Source organism: Podarcis pityusensis, assembly GCF_964106645.2.
Source record: "Podarcis pityusensis genome assembly, chromosome: 9".
Taxonomy (NCBI): domain Eukaryota; kingdom Metazoa; phylum Chordata; class Lepidosauria; order Squamata; family Lacertidae; genus Podarcis; species Podarcis pityusensis.
In genome coordinates this window covers 4,261,442-4,282,776 of record NC_138034.1, presented here as the reverse complement: position 1 = coordinate 4,282,776, position 21,335 = coordinate 4,261,442, and the positions used below count along the sequence as shown (strand labels likewise).

Here is a 21,335-nt window from a genome sequence, read left to right as displayed (position 1 = left end):
TGTATAAACTAGGCCTTGGGCTTAAATTGTCAATTTATTTATAATGACAACGAAATCTGACTGACTGTTTCCTGCCCTGGTTATTAAGTAAAAGAAAGCTGCAATCTTGTATTGTATAGAACAAAATGGTATAGAATTTACCTGGGAGTAAGCCTTACTGAAAATGATGGTACTTATGTCTGTGTAGACATGTATAGGCTTGAGCTATAAATCTCTCAGTGAGAATTATAGTGGCTTAAAATGTAGGGAGGCTGTTACTGCACACACCTGACGCACATTACCTTATTTGTTTTCCTGCACCAGCAATGCTCCCAAATGCCTATTCAATGAAGCTGTCATCTGCACACATGCAACGGCTGCCTCAGATATACACACCTCAGCTTGATTGCATACTCTTCAACATTTCTACGATGAAAATAGGGACATATTATTATTATTATTATTATTATTATCATCATCATCATCATCATCACCTGCCTATTTGACTGGGTTGCTCCAGCCACTCTGGGTGGCTTCCAGCATATATAAAAACAATGAAACATGAAACATTAAAAAACTTCCCTATACAGGGCTGTCTTCAGATGTTTTCTAAAGGTTGTGTAGTTATTTCCTTGGCTCGGGATGTCTCAGAACTCCAGACGTACCCTCCAATGAGAATAGGGACATCCTAAGAAAAGCAGGACATTCTGGAATCAAATCAGAAACCGGGGTGTCTTCTGTAAATCTAGGACTGTCCCTGGAAAATAGGGATACCTGGAGGGTTTGTAATTGTGACTTACGTTTTCAAGTTGAATGGAAGTTGGTTTGAGGGGAAAGGCTCCAAACAGGAGTATTTCTCAAGGAACTGCGGCAAACATCTGGGTTATGGCCAACTACATGTGTACTCAGCTTCAAAGAGGAGGAGTGGGAGCACACAGGTGCCAAAGTAAATGCTCATGTGTACACAACCTGCATCTCACACTTTGTAAGAGGGTGTGAGCAGAGAATGGAAGACTTCCTTTCATTCTGGCATGTTTTCTCCCACCAAGTGTTAAGCAGCCGCAATCCTTCAAATGTCAAGAAAGCTCAGTAAGTTCTGCTGCTTTAACATGTTGTGATAGATGTTTCAAATGATGCTTGACTGACCTCTCTCTCTCTCTCTCTCTCTCTCTCTCTTTCTTTCTGTGTGTGTGTGTGTGTGTCTCTAAGAGAGAGAAAGAGAACTGTTTTGGGATTGCTCAAACTTTGCTAAAGCATGACTCCAAAGCCTTATCGTTTATTTTGTATTTACAGAGCAGTTAGAAAAACAAGTGCACGAGGAGCCATAGCAACTGAGCTAAAGGGAATGTTTGGAATTATGTTCACATCTTTCATGGGAAAGCAAAACCAGAAACATTCAAGTCAGTTGGTAAAGGAATGAGAGAAGCCAAACCAAATATGTATGCCTTTTTTTTAAATAAAAAAAAGGAAAGAGCAATTGAGCAGTTTTAAACCCTGCTGATCTCAATTCTCATTGAAAGCAAATGAACACAAAAGGTGTTTAACTATGGTTGTATTGTGTCCCCTTTAATTATTTTTTTTTTAAATTAAAATGTTCTTCATCATTTACACATTCCTCTCCAAAGGGTCATTCTGTTAATATGCATATAAAATATATGAAAGCACCCATTTCCTCCTCTTAATTAATGGAGAAACTTACTTTCCGTACCAAGCCCAAACTCTTATAGCAACATCCAAAAGGTTTTGTGCAATTAAAAAACCAAAAAAAACCTAGCCCCTTCACTGAAATCTAGAAGTTTCAAATGTTAACTTCCTGTGCCTAATATAATTAAAGCTGTAATCTGAAGCATGTTTATAGCACAATCCTAACCATATCTACTCACAAGTAAGTCCAAGTGAATTCAATTAGGACTTATTCCCAGATAAGCAGGGCAAGGATTGAAGCCTTAGCCAGTAGTCTCATAGAATCATAGAATTGCAGAGTTGGAAGGGACCCCAATGGTCATCTAGTCCAACCCTCTGCAATGCAGAAATCTCAGCTAAAGCATCCATGACAGAGGACCATCCAGCCTCTGCTTAAATACCTCCAAGGAAGGAGAGTCCACCACCTCCCAAATAGAATCATTGAACACGGTGGGACTTACTTGCAAAAATGCAAATACTTCTGCTATAAACTGTTCAAGTTGTTCTGTTTGTACAACAGAGGGCTCTTACAAGCCCTGTTTGCTCTGAAATGAATGTTCCTATTTTATTGGGATATACAACTCTGCATTTAAGGTAAACACAACTTCTGCAGCAACTTTACAGCACTGGAATCCAGCTATTATTTTGCACAAACCTGCATTTTGAATCTTAGCCCTCTCCATTTTTGTTCCCTTCATTAATTGTTGTTTGAAAAAGTTTTGCAACAAAGCCACTTTCTTCTTACCTTGCTTCGGAGCCACCGATCTCAGCTTTCCCAGCAAAACCGTATGTTTCCTTTGGAGCTGCAACATACTGGTTAAAATTCACGCAAATATAGCTGTCCCAAATGAGTAAAAGTCCTTCCAAAAACAAGGAGAGGTGTCTTTCTGTCAAATAATAGGTTTCTCTGCATTCATTTGGAGCTTGATTCCCAAGTTTTGCAACTGTCTTCTTCAGCTAAATAAACACCCACTCGCTGCCTTGAACTTGAGCCAGCCACTCTAATTTAAAGCAACTGTCAACTTTACTTTTAAATGCAGGGAAGAGGTCCCTGCACACTGCAAGAGGCTTGCTTGACTGCCTGCTTGAAGTAATACAGCACAGACTGTAATCGTAGACCCACTTACCTAGGAGCAAGCCCTATGGCGCTCAAGGACTTCCAGAAGACCTACTTCTGAGTAGACCTGTGTAAGATTCCGCTGGTGCACCGTATGTTCTGGATAATGATGTGACATAATATTTGGGAAATGCAATCTTTCAAATTGTCTCCTCCTGTGAAAAGAAAAACATAAAAGAAGGGAAACTCCTGTTGTTTCTGGCCAAAGCTGAATTGGTGATGGGTTTCGAAACAAGCCTTACAAACCTCCAGGCTCTGAATGAAAACCAAACGAGCGGATCATCCATAAAGCCTGGCTCAGGGCCAGACGAGACCTGAGGTTGGAGACCGGCCAACGTGTTCTTCTTTGGGGCTTTTGCTTTGTTTTGTTTAATGCAGCTGTGTGGTGGTGGGTGATTTAATTCTAGAAAATGGTAGATACAAAGCTGGGGACAAGGGTTAACTCTATGTAAAAAAATAAAATAAAATAAGATAATAATAATTATTATTCTCCCAGCAACATGTTCCCAGCCTGAATGGCAGCCGCCTCCTAACCCTCAGGGTGATTGTTCATCAGTATATCCATATTGCAAGTCTATGTTGGTTTTACCAATGTGCATCCCCCTGCTCCTGCACATTGTACATGCTGAGCTGTGGCGAGGGTCAGGCTCCAGAAAAACAAGTACCAAGTGGGCAGGTATATTGTCAAGCCTAGAAAGAGGTCCATTTCCAGAACAGCAAACAAGGTCCAGAAGTTCCACAGGCATGTGGATAGTCAAAACCAGGCAGGACCAGAAACAGGCAATTAGGCAGTATTGCAGCCAGGCAAATTTGGGGTCTGGTAGAAAAGGACTAGTCCTTGAGGTCTGCTGACTGGGTGTTCAGGCCAGCCAGCGCTGCAGCCTAGATGGTGCACTTGAAGCAGAGAGGCTTGCAGGAGACTGACTGCTGGGGAGTCCTGCTTTGAGACCATCCACTGGCCGCTATACAAAAAGATGATCGATACAGGTAAGGACTCCAGGACGGGTAAGTCCCCTCAAACTTGACTATGTGGTGCGGTGCTCATCTTGCTTTCAGGCAGAGGGAGCCACATTTGTCCACAGGCCAGCATGACTAAACCACTTCTGGCACAACGGGACATCGTAATGGAAACCAGAGCGCACGGAAAAGTCGTTTACCTTCCTGCCGCAGCAGTAGATACCTATTTATCTACTTGCACTGACGTGCTTTCGAACTGCTAGGTTGGCAGGAACTGGCACAGAGCAACAGGAACTCACCCCGTCGTGGGGATTTGAACCGCTGACCTTCTGATCGGCAAACCCAAGAGGCTCAGTGGTTTAGACTACAGCGCCACCTGCGTCCCACCTGATTGATACAACCAACTTTGCTTTTGTTATTGCTGTGTTTTTATCTGTGCACAAAAGCACACGTGTGCCTTAATGACCAGCAATGCCATTGTGCATAGGCTCACATCGGGATTGTGTTTTAGCAGTGAGTGCAAGTGCATCAGGAAGGTGGCGCACCAAACAGGCGCAGCTGAATGGAAAGACCCACCCGCTGCGCTGCAAGATTGGACGGGTGATGTTGCCATGAGGGAAAGGGTCAAGCGCTCCTCTTCAAGAGCTGCTGCACTGAGCCAGTTTCAGCCCCTCCTTCTGTACTTTTTGCTGGGGCCTTATAAAGGAAGAAAGTTCAAATCTGTACTCCCAGCTGGTTGTAAAATGGTGCTTGAGAGCCACTGTCGACTATTTATAGCCCTATTTTATGACCTGGCTAAGCTCAAGGTAGAGCTTGTCTCAGGAAGGATGGCAGATCGCCCCCCCTTGCAGCCACAGCCTGTTCCCACTTGCTGTTCCCACTTTATACTGGAAGTCTGTGCTTCCTCAGTAGCCAGGTTCCTCCTCTTTCTCTTCCAGGGATGCTTCAGCCAGCGTTTTCCCTCTTGCCTCTTTTCTGTTTCCTTGCCCCAGATGAAAATGCTCCGGAGCTCAGCCAACTCACTCATAGTAAGCAACCCTACACAGGCAAACCCAGCCCCCTTTGGGTTGAGCAGGGCTTACTCCCAAGTAGCCATGTAGAGCCTGCCATCCTTCGCTGCCTTCCTTACTGGTTAGTTCCAGTTGCTGTTCCCTTTTCTACAACATTACGAGAAGTGAGTGCAACACATGCTCGAAAGACATGTTGTCTTTTAGTTAGTTAGTGATGAGAGTTTGTATTTCACCTTTCTGCCTCAGTTTGACACGCTCAAGGCAGCTCAATGAAATAGGCTGAAACTCAGATGACCCTCCCTAAAGTACCCTAGGAACCGTAGTTCTCTGAGAATTGTTTCCCAGCATCCTCAAGAAATTACAGTTCCCATAATTCTTTGAGGAAAATCATGTGTGTTCCAATGTATGGTGTGGAGCTGTCCAAGGATTTGGTCTTAAACAGAATGCCAAATGGATCTTCCAGGGCAGGATATTCCCAAAGCCTCAGCTCAAGAACTGAGAAGCCCTGTTCCAAGCACCTGCCATTTTGAGCCTCAGAAACCAACACAATGTGCAACAAAGCCTCTCTAGATAACCTCAGAGAATGGGCAGACTCGCATATCAGGAGGGCTTTCAAGGGAGTGAGCAGGACTTTGAACTGAGTCTGGAAATGACCCAGAAGCCAAGGCAGATGGTGTACTGACCAAGTCTGATGCTTCAAACAATTGGCTCCTGTCAAAGGCGACACAACTTCATATGGCACTATCCTAGATGTTCCCCCAAAGGTAGCTTCATGGAGAACACATGTCAGTAATTCAGTGTAATAGATGTAATAAATCTCCTGGAAACATCAGGAAACAGTCTGGGTCCATCAGTCTTTGGCGTGGTCCTCCATTCCTGTTGAGTTAGGATTCGCAGTGATCCTAAGCTCTACCTTCCAGTGATCTACCCACAAGAAAGGAACAAAGGAGTCCCCCACCCTCCACCTTGCCTTTATTCAAACGAGCCCCAAACACCAAATCAAGACTGAGCCTTGCCATATAGCTGGGCCCAGATGTTAACAGCTCTTACTGCCCTGGGTTAAGCCTCTAGGGGGCACCACTGAGGCTCCCAGCCTGTGCATTTATGCAAGAGTGTGTGTGTGTGTGTGTGTGTGTGTGTGTGTGTGTGTGTGTGTGTGTTGGGGTGCCTAACTGGGTCTTCAACTTGGGTGAATGAAACCTAGTTTCGCTCCTGGCTTGAGGGACATTAGAACTTTGCTCATGAATGCTTGGCTAACTTAAGCACATAGAATATTGGGCTTTTCCTTTCTGTAATCTAACCTCAAATTCATCCAAGAATGGGCTTAAAACATTGCTGAAAATCTTGTCATTCCACCACTCAAATATTTTGCCCCACCCCCTGAAAACTAGTGTATGTGGGGGTCTGTGGGTTCTCAAGTACCTGAAAGACCACAATGCCGAGATTTTGAAGGGGGGGCCTGCCTTGCGTGTTAAGTTGTGGGTGAACATATCAGACGACACAGCGATTCTTCAAACAGCTCTTGTTTATTCACAGGCCAGAACAGAACTGAACTGAAGGGTTCAGCCAGCCTGCTTATATAGAGCTCCACTAGAACGCAACAGTAATAGTCGGCCAATCAGTGTTAAAGAAGGACAGAACTTTCTTTATGTATGCTACAACAGCAGCAAGAATACTTACTGCAAAACATTGGAAGACACAAGATCTACCCACACTGGAGGAATGGCAGATGAAAATGATGGACTATATGGAATTGGCGGAAATGAATGGCAGAATCCGAGACCAGGGAGAAGAGTCGGTGGAAGAAGATTGGAAGAAATTTAAAGATTACTTACAGAAATATTGCAAAATTAATGAATGTTAGAATGATGATGGATTGAAGTTAAGCGGTTTCTAGCGGTAATGGTATAAAAGAATATGGAAAAATTGGTTTTTAATATCTAAAAATTTAATGTTATAATATATCAAGATTAAAGATCAGGATTAAAAAGGAGGGAAAGGAATCGCTGGACTAACAAATTCAATTAGAACACAAAAGAGGGAGGTATGAGGAGGTCCGGGAAACAAGTAAATGTAAAAGAAGTGATGAAAAGATGGAATTGTTTTTAACTGTTTTTTCTTTTTTGTACTTTGTATTTTGTATTTTTCCTTTTTATTGTTAATTTTCTTATTAATGTGATCTTTTTCTTTTGAAATTTTAATAAATATCATTTAAAAAAAAATAGAACGCAACAGTAACCATTTTCTGTAACTATCCAATCACTGAACGTCACTTTCAATCCCTTATTTGCATATGTGGACCTGAGTGAAAACTATTTACAATATCCCCCTGCTGGCCCAGGGTGAGAACTTCAGTACATAACATTGTGTTTGGTGAGTTGCAAGCTGTTTGGGCCACAGCAGGGTATTGGTTTGACTGTAATTTCAGTATAAAACCAGCTGGTGTCAAATCCCTTCTTGGCCATGAAGTCATTAAATGCCATTAAAGTCACGTAATGTTGCTAGCTGGCTTCAGTAGCCAGGAGTGCCTCTGCCGAGATCCAACTGGTTTGGCTGCTTCCTGGATCCAGATAACTTTGCCACACCAATTCATGTTCTGGTAACTTAGAGACTGGAATATTATGTATCTTACTGGAATTGCCTGATTCCTGCATGAACTGTACTGGCTGCCTGTTCACTATTGGTCCCAATTCAAGATTTGGATACTGACATATAAAGCTCTAAATGACTTGGGCCCCAAAACTCAAAGGAGTATCTGCCATCCTGTCCATAAAGATCTGCAGAGGGGGCTCTGCTGGCAGTCCTGCCATTGTGTGAAACTTGTGGTGAAGTGACTAATAGCAGGGCCTTATCGGTGGTGATTCCTAGGCTGTGAAATGTCCTACAGGAGGTTCAGCTTGGTTCCTCATTGTTCAAAAAGTCTATGTTTGAATGATTTTTACGTTTTCTTGATTTTAATGTCTTATTTTGTGATTTCTGCCCTGTCACCCTGATATTTTCTCCAAATTCGAGACTAGAGGAGGAAGCTAAAAACCCTGAAAAAATCTGATCCAAACCCTGAGACGGGGCAGTAAGTGAAAATTATAATAGTCTACCTTACAAGGCTGTTGGTAATAATTTCTGAAGTAATGCAAGTGGAGCACTTCACAGTTGAAATATATAAATGCACAAGCATATTAAAAGTAAGAATTTTAAAGTACACAAAAAAGGGAAATCATGGCTCCTTTCCAGCATTTCCCTCGTAGTTTATAGATGCTTTTCTTGAGTAAGAGGGTCATAAAATAAGCCCAAACAACAGAGGGACATGTGCAGCTGGAGGTGAATGTATCAGAGGCTGCAAACCATCATGATACCCTTAGGAGTTGTTGTCTTTAACGGGCTCATGTGGCAGGCAGCTGTGCCTTGTTGAGGGCTGCTCCTCACTCTCTTTCCAAGAAGTTCCAAGATGCAGCAGGTTCTAATCAGGGCTATGGAAGTAATTTCCACCGCAAGGAGCAGCACTGGGAATCAAGTGAGTGTCTTGATGTACAGCGAGTGTCTGGCAGGGAGGAATGTGACTGTGGCATAAAATATGGCTCAGTCTTTGATGTCAGCATCTGCGATTTCCCTTGTGCTCTACAAACTGAATACATCTGCATTCAGAAACTCATAACTGCCCTGTCTTCCTTGCATTACGGCTGACTCTGTGGATTGGTACAACCTGGCATAATTCCTACGTGAAAAGTGTGGTGAATGTACGTTGCCGTAAGTAGCTCACGGGAGCCTAGCAGTAACCGGAAGTTACATTTGCTAAACTGAGAATTAAACAGGAAACAGGAAGTAAAACTGCAATGAAGGGTAGGATTTAAAGTAGATCACAGTAAGAAAGCACTTCCATAAATGCCACAGTGTGTAGTCCGCACAAAGTGCACATGTTTCACATATATAATAATCAGCATGTATGTTGAGTGCTGTTTTCTACACAGAAGTGTTTAAATGTATGAATTACAGTGGTGTCTCGCAAGACGAAATTAATTCGTTCCGCGAGTTTTTTCGTCTTGCGAGTTTTTTCGTCTTGTGAAGCACGGTTTCAATTTTTTCAAAAAAATCTTCAAAAACCTCAAAAAAGGCTACCACACCGCGTGCTATGAGTTGCTCCCCGAAGTCAAGTCGCAACTGCACCTCTTCAAGCAATGCACCCTGTATTACTGTAACGGTTTTAAGAAAAAGGAAACAAACTTGCAAGACGTTTCCGTCTTGCGAAGCAAGCCCATAGGGAAATTCGTCTCGCGAAGCAACTCAAAAAACGAAAAACTCTTTCGTCTTGCGAGTTTTTCGTCTTGAGAGGCATTCGTCTTGTGAGGTACCACTGTAGTCCATGTTTGAAGTGGGGTCAAGGCAACCCAACTTTTCCCTGACAGAGACTCAAGGCGGCTTACAGATAAAAGCAAGAACCACTAAACACCTTTTGTATTTCTGTGTTGTGTTGTGAATTGCCCTGTAATCTTTGGATGGAGGGCAGCATATAAATTTAATAAGCAACAGCAACAACACACACATTCTAAGAAAACCATAACAATAAATAACCAGATGCACAAATATAATATGGAGTACATCTGGGTTGCCAGCAGTACATGCAAAAAAAGAATATAGGGGACTTAGTAGTAGACCAGAAGCTTAACATGAGTCAACTGTGGGATGCAGCAATAAAAAATGCTAATGCTCTTCAAGGCTGCATCAACAGAAGTCTAGAGTCCAGAACGTGTGCAGAGGAAGGCAACCAAGATGATCAAGGGTTTGGAAACCAAGCCTTATGTGGAACGGTTGAAGGAGCCTGGAAAAGAGGAGATTGAGAGGAGACATGATGAACCATCTTGAAATATCTAAAGGGCTGTCATATAGAATATGGGGGTAAGCTTGTTTTCTCTTGGTCTGGAAGGTAGAATCTGAACCAAGTTATGAGAAAGGAGATTTTGACTAAACATCAGGATGATGACAGTAAGAGCTGTTAGACAGTGGATCAGACTCTCTTAGAAGGTGGCGGACTCTCCTTCCTTGGAGGTTTTTAAGCAGAGGTTGGATGGCCATCTGTCATGGATGCTTTAGCTGAGATTCCTGCATTTGCAGGGGGTTGGACTAGATGACCCTCAGGGTCTCACTTCCAACTCTACAATTTTATGATTCCCATTGAGGTAGTGGTGGTGGTGGTGGTGGTGGAGGGGGGGATATCCATGTCCACCAGATCTTTGTTGATAGCAGGAGGGCAGGGGACAACTGCTATCTACCCCAAAATGGCTTATTGCTAGTGTATACTCACCACGGGGACACTCCTGGAAGCCCATCCCTCTAATGTACTAGCACAAGCCACAGCTGGCTGGAGAACAAGCAGAACTGATGTCTGCTTCCCAGCTCACCTTCCACTCCCAGGTCTCCAGACTTGCTGGGCACAGCAGCCATGGCTGCCCATGGTCAAGCTCACATGGCCCAGGGACGTCTCACACTAAGCGCCAGTGGAGGAAATGGCTCACAGACCATTCTGCACATGGGAGGGAATTCATACTTCCCAGGAAGTTCTAGATCAAATGGCAGGGACTTGGTGCATGTTCAGTTCCATTGTGCAGGATCTGCACCAATCACTCCCCGCCCCGCCCCCCCCCCCCACTATGTTTTCTGGCTTTCCATTTGTCAATGGATTCAGATTTTTTAAAAATTAACTTTCCAGAGGTTATAATAGTCTTAAGACTAAAAAGATGAGTTACCTGTAGACTTAAGCAACGGCTTGAAACGTTAAGAAATTCCTGCAATGAAACAATCTGTAATAAAGCATGCCAGCAACACGCATGTTACCCATGATGATCAGACGTGTGCACATTTCATGCATAACTGACTGGCTGCTTCATAGGAGAGCAAAGTACTCCTCCTGATTGCTTTCTGCATACGACTGCCCTCTAGTGGTAATTTTTAAAAAGACACAATATTTCTGAACGATTTCCATGCTGTTGCTGCAAAACAACAAAGAATCTCTTAGCACCAGCTTATTATGGCATAAACCTTTGTGGACCACAGTGCATTTCTTCAGTTGCATGGAGTGTAACCTTCAGGCGGCTAAGGAAAAATATAATACATAACATAGTGTTGTAGATTTGGGGGGTGGGGGGGGAGGTGGGAACGACGACGACAAAGGGTGAGTGCAGAAAAAACTGATGTGGGGCATTTTTTACTCTCAAACTGCGTGTTAATCACTTCTGCTTTAGAGGCAGGCAAGAAGGATACTTTGTAAGACTCATTCCAGAAAAAAAGAAAAAAAGACTGGAGCGATCTGGTCATGGGGAATGAGCAACATTGATTTCTGGAATAGTACATGCAATAGGAAAAAGACTGCTCTTGGTGAACCCTTGCAGAGCCCCAAATGCCAGTCTTTTGTGGAATGTCCTTCCCTGTAGAAGACTAGTGGAAATTAGCTTATATGTGCAGACCCTCCAAATGTCCCTGTTTTCCAGGGACAGTCCCAGATGTACAGAAGCCATTTAATTTGATCCTGGAATGTCCCACTTTTCCTTAGGACGTCCTCATTTTCAGTGGAGAAAGGATGGAGGGTATGACTGCGTGGTGAAGCTGTGCCTCAGCTGTGGCCCATGAGTAAACGAGAAAGGGTAGAGTTGCTATATTTTGAAGAGCAAAAAAGAGGACACATTTGCCGACTTATACCGGTACTTTTAACTATGGATCACTATGACGACTTTACCCATGAAAAAGAGGACATGTCCTGGAAAAAGAGGACATAGGGCAACCATAGCAAAGAGCTAGTAATGCTTGGGTTTCATTCTCATTACATAGCTGGCAGTATAGTAGTTACTAGGGTTACTCTTCTCTGGAGGCTGAGACTCTGAGATGCAGGAGGCAGAGCTTAGAAGCCAAGCAGTGGTGTTTAGTAAGTGAAGGCGCACAGTCTGGCAGGATTGGGGTGGCGTCTAACAGCACATCATGGTAAAGGTAATGAATTTGTTTTAATTTAATTTTTCTCATGGCACGATTCCTTCCCCAGTAAATAGCTCTTACTTTTTCCAGCGTTACTTCAGTGGAGATGAAAGTTCTTTTCTTAAAAAAAGAAAAAATTAAACATTGCAGCTGGTAAATGGCTTTTGCTGTTGCTACGAGATTAGGACCATTTCATGCTGAGAATGAAGAGATGTTTTGTGAAAGGGACATTTCCCCCTGGAGGTGGCATGCTTAAAAATGCTGACTAAGGGTTGCACGAGGCAGGCTGTCAAACATCAAAGGGAAGCGATCTTCAGAATATGGTTGCAAACATAAAAGCAGGTGTTTTTGGGGAGGAGGCCGCCCAGAGGAGGAGGCTCAGAGAAAGACAGATGTGGTAAAGTTTTTATTTTTAAAAAACCCTCAAACCTTCGCACTTTGTTAAGTATACAGCTGAGATTACAACATTATAGGAGCTTGGGACTGGCTCCTATAATATAGGAACACAGAAGTTCTCATATAGCTTGTTTGTTTTTAATATATATTTATTAAAGATTTCTTGGTTTACAAAAGTATGTGCAATGTCTCTTTTCCCCAGTTGCGTTTTCTAAAGATCAGTTTCATTTGTTGTGAGACATTAGTGTTACATTAGGAAGAAAAGGGGGGAAGGGGGAGGGGGAAATGGTGAGTGGTGTGTGGTGTGTTTGTGTGTGTGTGTGTGTGTGTGTGTGTGTGTGTGTGTTTGGATCAGGTTAGCCAGATTGATTCAAATTCTGTTGGCGGGTTCTTTGTTGTCTTGCTGAGCAAATACTAGAAGTCACCCCAGAACTGGCCCTACTGAACAAGATAATAATGCCCACTTGAACTATAAAGAGCTCATAACCCACCTACTTTCAGCAGCCAGAAGCATCATAGCCAGACACTGGAGAGACCTGTCAGGAGTAAGCATGGACCAATGGTATCAAATAGTATGGGAAACAGCCTTATTAGGAAAAACTAACCAGTAAACTGAAACTGACATGGGGACAAATAGAAGAGGACGCCTTCACGCCGGTATGGGTCCCCTTTATCACATATACAGCCCAACAGAAGTTCTCATATAGTTAAGACCCATAGCAACAGCAGGGTTCCATCATTGTGAGCCTTAATAAAACATGTCTCTCCTGTATCGGTCTCTACAGCCACAGCAGGCGCTGTAACTCTCGAATGGTTTGACTTCACCCTTTTACTCTTTCATTGCCTCCCAAGGCAGAAGGACGCCAACATAATAAATGGCAGCTTTTGAGCAAATGACTTGGAACTTGGCAGATGGTCTGTGAAAGTGCCAGATTTCAAACTGCTCTGGTAAAAATGGCCCGAGATACAGCTAGGTAAAAAGTACCGGAAATTGGCACTTTGACCCCTTTCCCCAAAGAAAGTATATCATATACTTCTTTCAATTTTGATGAAAATAGTAGTAGTAGTAGTAGTAGTAAATGTGCTTTGTTCAGGCTTGTTGTGAAGCACAAGCTTTCTTTGGTTTGGGGAAGCTCTGATCATCAACTAAAATTTTATTAAGGGTTTTCCACCCCATTAAAGTCTGTGGAATGTTTTCCAGCAAAATAATGCTTATCTGAAAGCAAAAGTTAAGCTTTTTTTTTTTTTTTTTGCCAGGATTGTAGTATCTGCAAAGGGTGGGTGCTCTATACAAGACCTATTATGAAATTTCACAGGAGGATTCCTCTAGCTTCCAAAAGCCATACAGGAACAGGACATTGTGTGGTGCATCTTTGCTGGCCGCTGGCAGCAGCATCTCCTCCATCTAGATTAGGACCTGAAAGACCAAGGAAAACTGTTTCAGAGCTTGGAGGATAAGTTGTAAGCAAGCACAATATCACAGCTGATATCCCGTTTTCCTGTTTTGTGGCAACATGAGATAGACTGGCAGGGTGTTGTTGTTGTTTAAAATCATTAAATTGATTACTTGAGCCACGAGAAGACCTAATTTTAAAACTTCTTCTAGAATCCTGAAAAGATTCCTAAATGGGAAAGAGAACAATCCAAAGTCAAAACAAAGCCTAATGGATTAAAACAGCGTTGTCTGATGATTGAACTTAAGGTTGGAAAAATGAGAAGCTGAAACTGAGAGATTCATCCACTCCTAATTGCATCATAAAATGATGTTCTGGGACACTAATATAGCTTATGAGAGGTCAGAGGTAAATGCATGTCTCCCAACAAAAACATGCAGGATGGAGAGATCTGTGATCTGCATCTGAACTATATGTGTGGAGACCCTGTTACATGGACAAACTGCTCTTAGGAGTTTGGGGGCTTTGGCTGGAGTTTGTCTGTCTCTCTGTTCACAATTCCTGGGGTTCTCTCACTGGTTCCTAAAAACTCTAAATGACTTGCCATAGTTCCAACATGCACAAGAGACAACCTCATTACTTGTTTCCTATTATAATCTCTGAGACTCTCAGAAGATGCTCTCCAAATGACAGCACCATAATGGAAGGTTCAGACACACCTATGGAACTTCCTCCCATGGGAGATTCGCCCAAATCCAAGAGTATGTTTTAGAAGTAGTGTAAGAAGTTAAGAAGTAGTGTAATTGGGACGCAGGTGGCGCTGTGGGTTAAACCACAAAGCCTAAGCTTGCCGATCAGAAGGTCGGCGGTTCGAATCCCCGTGATGGGGTGAGCTCCCGTTGCTTGGTCCCAGGTCCTGCCAACATAGCAGTTTGAAAGCACGTCAAAGTGCGAGTAGATAAATAGGTACCACTCTGGCAGGCAGGTAAACGGTGTTTCCGTGTGCTGCTCTGGTTCGCCAGAAGCAGCTTAGTCATGCTGGCCACATGATTTGGAAGCTGTACGCCGGCTCCCTTGGCCAATAAAGCGAGATGAGCGCTGCAACCCCAGAGTCATCCACAACTGGACCAAATGGTCAGGGGTCCCTTTACCTTTACCTTTAAGACCCGCCTGTTTGAGTTGGTCTTTGGAGATTATAATTAAATTGGGGAAAGATGGTGAAATTTCAGTGAGTTTGGTTCAATATGATTCTTCCCTGCTTGGAAGAGGTCTTGATTGTCACACCTTTCCGAATCCTTCAGGATGTGATGAGCTATAAATGTAAACTAAAAAAACCCTTTCCACTGATTTTCAGTTTTAGGCAAATTCTAACTACAGTGGATTTTGGGAAATAGAGTGATGGGCTAGATTTATCTTTAGTCTGATCCAGAAATGCAGTTTTTTGCCGATCTGCCAAGTGCTGCTCCTGAGTAGCTGCTGCTTTTTCATTCTCTTATGTATTCATATTCACCTTCCTATAGATCATGGTGGGGAGTCTGTGATCCTTCAGACAAACACGCATATCCCAACATCACCCCGACCATCGGCCTTCAGTGCTGCTTCTAGTTCCTATGAATGCCAATCTGAGCTTCTTTGCTCTTTTAATTCTGTTGAGACCAGGAGAAGGTGGGAAAGCTTGCTCTTCTTCTAATGTTGATACAGGAATGTTCTCAAAATAGAAAGAGCAAGCAGCGCATCACAGAGAAGAAGAGAGCCACAGAGCAAATCCTTATTGCAATATATGCCTGCTAACTGGCGAGGCAGCTATTTCATGGGTTACTTCTTTTAACTTCCACAAGATGGTGCCAGACCTGTTTTCAGAAAAGTGATATCTCCCTGGAGCCAGGTTCTTTCAGGACAAGGGTTGGGTGTTCTTCTTTTGATTTAAACTTCCTTGCTGTAGTTCTGCTTAATGCTTCCCCTTCTTCCCATTTGTTCTTTGGCGTTCCTGCCCTGCTCCATCAATCTCATGTCTCCAGCAGCTGCTGAAGCTCCCTAAAATAAGATATAGCTCATTCTTAAGACACAGCTGCAAGAGCTTAATTATTATATATTAATAAATCATACAAATTGGGAAGACTGTGGGATATGGGCCAGATAAGAGATTTTGGTGAATTATGTTGGTGAATAATTTTGGTGAATTTGTTTTCAGACGGGAGAGTTTCTTCACTCTCACTTCAGGCAAAGATGGAGCTTTGCCCCCCCCCCCCCGACCTCTCCAAGGTTTCAGCAGAGGCATTTCTCCTCAGGATTCTTGTAACTGATGAATTGGACCTAGGAGCACCAGGGATTAGCATCACTGGATACTTGCTGAGGCTCAACCATCCCTGCCAAGGTGCCCCTGTTGTCCCTATAGGGGCGGGGGGGGGGTAGGCAACCACTTTTGTCAAGCAGGCCGAACCCAGAAGGAGCCGCTTCTCTGGGTCACCTTGGACAGGTGGGCAGACCTGTCAGTCATCTGATGTCATGTAAGTAAGTAAATTTTTATTTATACCCTGCCCTCCCCGGCCAAGACCGGGCTCAGGGCGGCTAAAATCAAATATCAAATACATTAAAACACAATCAAACAATTGATTAAAATACAGCTTAAAAATTAGAATCAGGATAAAATTAAATGACTGCTCGTGAATTACAGCCACAGGGGTCGGAGACCTCAAGTATTCATCAGGGCCAGCTATCCATGTTGGTCCCATGTGAGCCGATAAAAGGGCCAAAGAGGTAACTTACAGGGTCCCACAGAGGGGGGTCAAACTGGGCCTGGACCAAAGGCCGGGCAGAACAGCTCCGTCTTGCAGTCCCTGGGAAGGATGTCAAGTCCTGCAGGGCCCTGGTCTCCTGCGATAGAGTGTTCTACCAGGCTGGGGCCAAAGCCGAAAAGGCCTTGGCCCTGTCTGAGGCCAGTTTAACTTCCTTGAGGCTCAGGACCTCCAAGATATTATTATTTGTGGACCCAGGACTGCAAACCAAAGGAGTGGGGCTTTAAGTTGGGGCTGAATTTAAACAGCACGTAAAAGCAAGCCCTTTTGCAAAGCAAAAAATTGAAGCATCCTTTAAGCCCTGCTCTCCTGATGGTTCCTTGGCAGCAGGACTTACCTTTGGCACTGCTCAAATTCAACACCAAAAGGAGTGCTTGGCTGCTTTCAGCAGAGCTCACCTCCACCCAGGAGCTCCAGGTGAGAGCTCTCAAGTGGACTGGTTCTAACGGGGCTTGCCTTCTGTGCCACATTTAAACAGTGCTGAATGCAAGCCCTGGATGGGCGCAAGGGCCAATCTGGCTGGCTTGGCAGGCCTAATTTGACCCATGGGAGCTTCTCCAACTCGACTTAGAGTTTCCTGGTCCTGCTGTCCCTCCTTCGTGCTGCTGCTGCGTGTCCAAGAATGCAAGCAATGCTCTCTCGCGCTCTAGTCCATTGTGCGCATTCAGTCCCAAGGATGAAGATGAGTGAGCAACAGTGACTGTGGGGAGGAGGAGAAGGGCGTCACCAATACAAGAGACCATTGGCTCCAGTGCAGCTCCAAACACATGCAAGCTGCAGTAAATCCAAACAGGGGATAAGCCCCCAAAGGTGCATTTGAAATACAATTGGGGGTCATCATTTACTGAAGTTAATTACATGTGTCTGAAAGACACATTGCAACATGTCACATGCTAGGATTTGGGGTGTTTGGCCTCCTGGACTTTATTTTCACACTGTTATTGGATCTAAGAATAAGTTTCTTGAATGCCAGTGTGATACTGTTGCCCTTTGTCTTGATTTAGATGCCATCTACGTTGTTTCTATACCTATTGTGATGCCTCGTCACCAGCTTATTTCCCCCCTCACAATTTTCCAAGCAGCTAGATATGACAACTGAACATTTCCATCAGCTGGGAAGTCTGAGCAATAAACTCTATTGGATGAAGAGTCTTTCCCCCACTCCATAGATGGGCAAGAGATGAAAGTCTCAAATGCTTTCAGTGGAAATTTGATTTGTTTTCAATAAAGAATACAGAGGATGATGACTGCAAGCAGATATTTAAGCCTGGGTGGCTTGTAATGGGATTTGCCCAAATTCCCCCAAAGCCCAAATCTTTTATAAAGGACGAATCATGGGGTGAAAACTCCTTTGCTCTTTCATTTTCATAGATGAGAACTACTGTCTGGAAGCCTGAGGTCACCATCTTTTGCAGCTACAGTTCCTCAAGCAGGAAAGGAATACTGCAAGCTCAGCCTCTTCCTCGCTCATATTGCCGACGTGAACCACTTACTTGCCATGAATAATGCATGCATCCTTGCCAGGGTTTTTTTAATTATTATTATGAAGAGAATTAAATTCAGCCTGGTGCTATTTTATTCCCATTCCCATCTGTGGTGATTGCCAATCACATTCAGCAGATTAACTTTGCAGAAGTTAAGAGCAGGCTGATCTCAGTACGTTTGGCTTCCCAGTCCCTGCACACTCTTTGTTCTTGGGCGTAAATAAGCTGATGGTGAAATGCACAAATGCAGGCTGACATCAGATGCAGAAGGTTGCCTTTGCTATTGATGGACAGATTTTTGTCTGTTTAGGTTTCTGTCTGTTTCTCCTTTTTCCATTCTTAAACTCAGTTTGCTTCATTTCCACAGTCTAGCAGCAGAGGAAGAATGTTAAAGCCCCCATGAAAATCTTATTTTTCTAAACATTGCTTCTAATATGCACAATGTTCTAATGTGCATATGTTTGCAATTTTCCACAACATACTGCATTTTGTACATTATTTACACTGACGTACACATTTTGGAGAACTGCGTTGTAAAATTCAGAGAAGTGCGTATGTTGAAAGATGGCTGTTTTGGCTTGTGTATTGGTTCGGGAAGTGCAGATTTCTGCTCAGATTTTGCATTTCCAAATCATTCGATTGTATTTGTGGAAACTGTATTTCACAATTCATTATTCTTTTCACTTATAAACTGCACGTGGACTTTGATGCAGTTTTACTCTGTAGGCTTATCCACACTTACCTTTCCTCTGCTCTTTCCAGGCACAGTCTGTGCTTCAGAGCTATGTCTCTGTTATGTACTAAGCTTGGATCCTAGAACAATAGGCAAGTAGGATCCTAGAATGCAACAACTGATTGGCCTGCAGGAAAAGACCAATCAGGCTCCATTGTGTAAATAATGCATATAAAAGCCTGAGGTTGGGGGGGGGGTGGCAATTCAATCACATAAAGAGCATGAAATCACTACAGGACTCCGAGTATATTTCAGTATCCAAGCTTTCTTCTTCTTCTTCTTCTTCTTCTTCTTCTTCTTCTTCTTCTTCTTCTTCTTCTTCTTCTTCCTCTCCTCCTCCTCCTCCTCCTCCTCTGGAACTTTCCCCATGAAAACCTGCTCTTTATTGCTGAATCAGAGCAAACAGCAATCTGTGGAAAATCCAAATTGCCAATTGTTGTGCTTTGACTTTAAAGAGTGGGTTTTCGCAGGGAAATCTACTGGGTGAAAAAGAAAAAAAAGAGAGCTCAGACTCAGAGATTTAAAGTGTAGGGCCAAAGATAAGTGTGGATGAGCCCTGTGAGTTTCTGCCTTCCTCCTTCTCACCTGCATTTTAAACAATTGTCTACAGTAGGATACAGAGGCATAACATGAGAAGTGAAGAGGGGCCATGGACCTGGGTTCACAATTTTTGAATGGGCACCAACTAGGTGACCCCACGTAGGTGACCCCAGTGCGGCCTGGTTTGGTGCTCCTCTCTACAGTGGTACCTTGGATTACAGACGCTTCGAGTTACAGACTCCGCTAACCCAGAAATAGTACCTCGGGTTAAGAACTTTGCTTCAGGATGAGAACAGAAATTGTGCGGCAGCGGGAGGCCCCATTAGCTAAAGTGGTACCTCAGGTTAAGAACAGTTTCAGGTTAAGAACAGACCTCCAGAACAAATTAAGTTCTTAACCCAAGGTACCACTGTACTTGCCAAGGACTGCATTGGCTGGCTGGGCTCCCCCAGGCAGGGGACTCAGTGCGACCCTGCTTTGCTTCAGCGGCATCAGCAGCGAGGGCTGGGCTGGCATCCCCCATCTGGTGCACACACATGTGTTTGCCCCAGGCCCCGGCAACCAACGCTACACCACTGGTAGGATATAAGAACTGCAGTGGGCAAACCTGGCTCCTGAAAATCACTTCCATCTTCACCTGGCCACCGACAGCACAAGGCCTTTACAGGGAGAGGAACAGGGCTACCAATTTCTCTGGCCTTTCCTCTTCTCCGATTTCACGCCAGGCTGACACAAAACCCACTATGAAGAAATGCTATGAGTGGCTTTATGGCCACTAGGTAGGGGAAGGCACAGGGAATCGGGGAAGGGGATGTGGATTGGCCAACTAGCGTCTGTGCGTCTCCGTTCTATGCACATTTATTCAGAAGTACATAGGACTCTTGCAGATTTAGTTACTGATCAGTTATCTTCATCAGCTTTGTTGGATTTCAGTTGTTGCACACAAAGCTTGCATTCATGTATGACCATCTTGCTTCAGAGAATAACTTTCTCTACAAAGTATGCAGAGTCTGGTGATACCTTAAAACAGTGGTTTTCAAAGCTTTCTTCTCTGGCCACACTTCCAGAATAAAAATTTCCTTGTGCCACATTATTATTTTTTATGGTTAAGAAATATATTGGAAAACACTGGAAAAAGATACAACTTCTAGCAATGCTTGATTTATAAAACACAACTACTTTATTATATGACCAAGGAACATGCAGAAAGTATAAAACAATGCAACTACACAAGAACATGAATCAATCCCAAAGTATAATATTGACTGTACTTGATTCTGCCTGCCACATTTGCCATCCTCTCCTGCCACACCAATGTGGTCGTCACACCCTTTCAGGACCACTGCCTTAAAGACCAATAAGTTTTTTAATGAATTAATGAATAAGCTGGATTTTCCTGTAGGATCTTTCTGTGAATCAGCTATACTGTGCTGTGGAATGAATCAAGAAATTGGGCTTTTCTTTATTCATAGTAATAAACACCTAGCCTTCCTCAGTGGTCTTCAGCTTGGTCCAGCCATTGCGCTTAAGATAAATGATGTCACTAAATAGGGAATTAAGTGCAAGCTGCTCTCGAGTCTTATGATCTGCCCACCCCCCACCTGATCTCCTGTGAAAGTTCTGCCAAGGTTCTTTGTTCCAAATTTACCGTTCTGTTGGCTAGCTGGTTTGTTTATGTGGGTTCATCTCCGTCTTTAGAATGACATTCAGAATTCCTGTACTGGGAACTTCAGGGCAGGAAGAATGCTCTGTGAAATGCATCCTTCTGGAGTCACCATCTGGGCAATATTCATCTTGCTTAGCAAAATGCCACGATATTCTGCCGAACGCAGGTGCTGAGGCTGATCACGAGGCACTGGTGACCACAGCAATAAACCAACATCCAGCAGAAAGATAATTAAGGCACCTGGTGCTGCCTTGGCTTTGAATGAGCCAATTTTATTTTCTGTACTGATCTGAATGGAAAAATCCACCCTTTGTTTCATTCTGCAGCAGCATTGCAAGTTGCTTCTAGACAATCTGTTTAAGGAATATTCAGCCTGATTTGTTTGCATTAATTTTGCAGGGCGGCTGGAAGTAGACAATGTTGAAACATTGATTCTGATCTGTTTGTGGGGAGTTTATATGAAGTTGCATCAAGCAATTGTTATCCTACACATTCCAGTGCAAATTCCCATTCTTTCTCTTAACACAAGAAGTCTGGTTTTTTTGTGGGGGTGAAGGGACAGGATACCCAAATCCTGTCTGAAATCACCCCAGGCTTCAGTAATCATCCCGGGCCTCAAAACTG

The 21,335-nt window shown here is 43.6% G+C and overlaps 1 protein-coding gene and 2 long non-coding RNA genes across 7 annotated transcripts in view; 1 reads left to right on the top strand and 2 right to left on the bottom strand.

Moving 5' to 3' along the window:
• C1QTNF7 (C1q and TNF related 7) overlaps positions 1-3,022 on the bottom strand; it is a 57,192-nt gene extending 54,170 nt beyond the window's left edge. For 2 of the 5 annotated variants that reach the window (XM_081021597.1, XM_081021598.1), the window contains exons 1-2: positions 2,408-2,774; positions 282-405 (exon numbers count right to left, since the gene is read on the bottom strand). Coding sequence is in view for 1 of the 5 variants with exons in the window: in XM_081021596.1 (XP_080877722.1) it covers positions 2,408-2,474 (67 nt within the window). In the remaining 4 variants the exon portion in view is untranslated. The other 3 variants (XM_081021599.1, XM_081021596.1, XM_081021600.1) reach the window with 3 other exon arrangements.
• A 6,334-nt stretch (positions 3,023-9,356) lies between these two features.
• Positions 9,357-14,303, bottom strand: LOC308485575. Its single transcript, XR_013990624.1, has 4 exons — positions 13,397-14,303; positions 12,591-12,635; positions 10,485-10,538; positions 9,357-9,559 (listed from the first exon to the last, which is right to left on the bottom strand). It is a non-coding gene; the product is annotated as an uncharacterized lncRNA (long non-coding RNA).
• Positions 11,472-18,684, top strand: LOC308485574. Its single transcript, XR_013990623.1, has 3 exons — positions 11,472-11,718; positions 17,660-17,768; positions 18,535-18,684. It is a non-coding gene; the product is annotated as an uncharacterized lncRNA (long non-coding RNA).
• Positions 18,685-21,335: the final 2,651 nt, after the last annotated feature.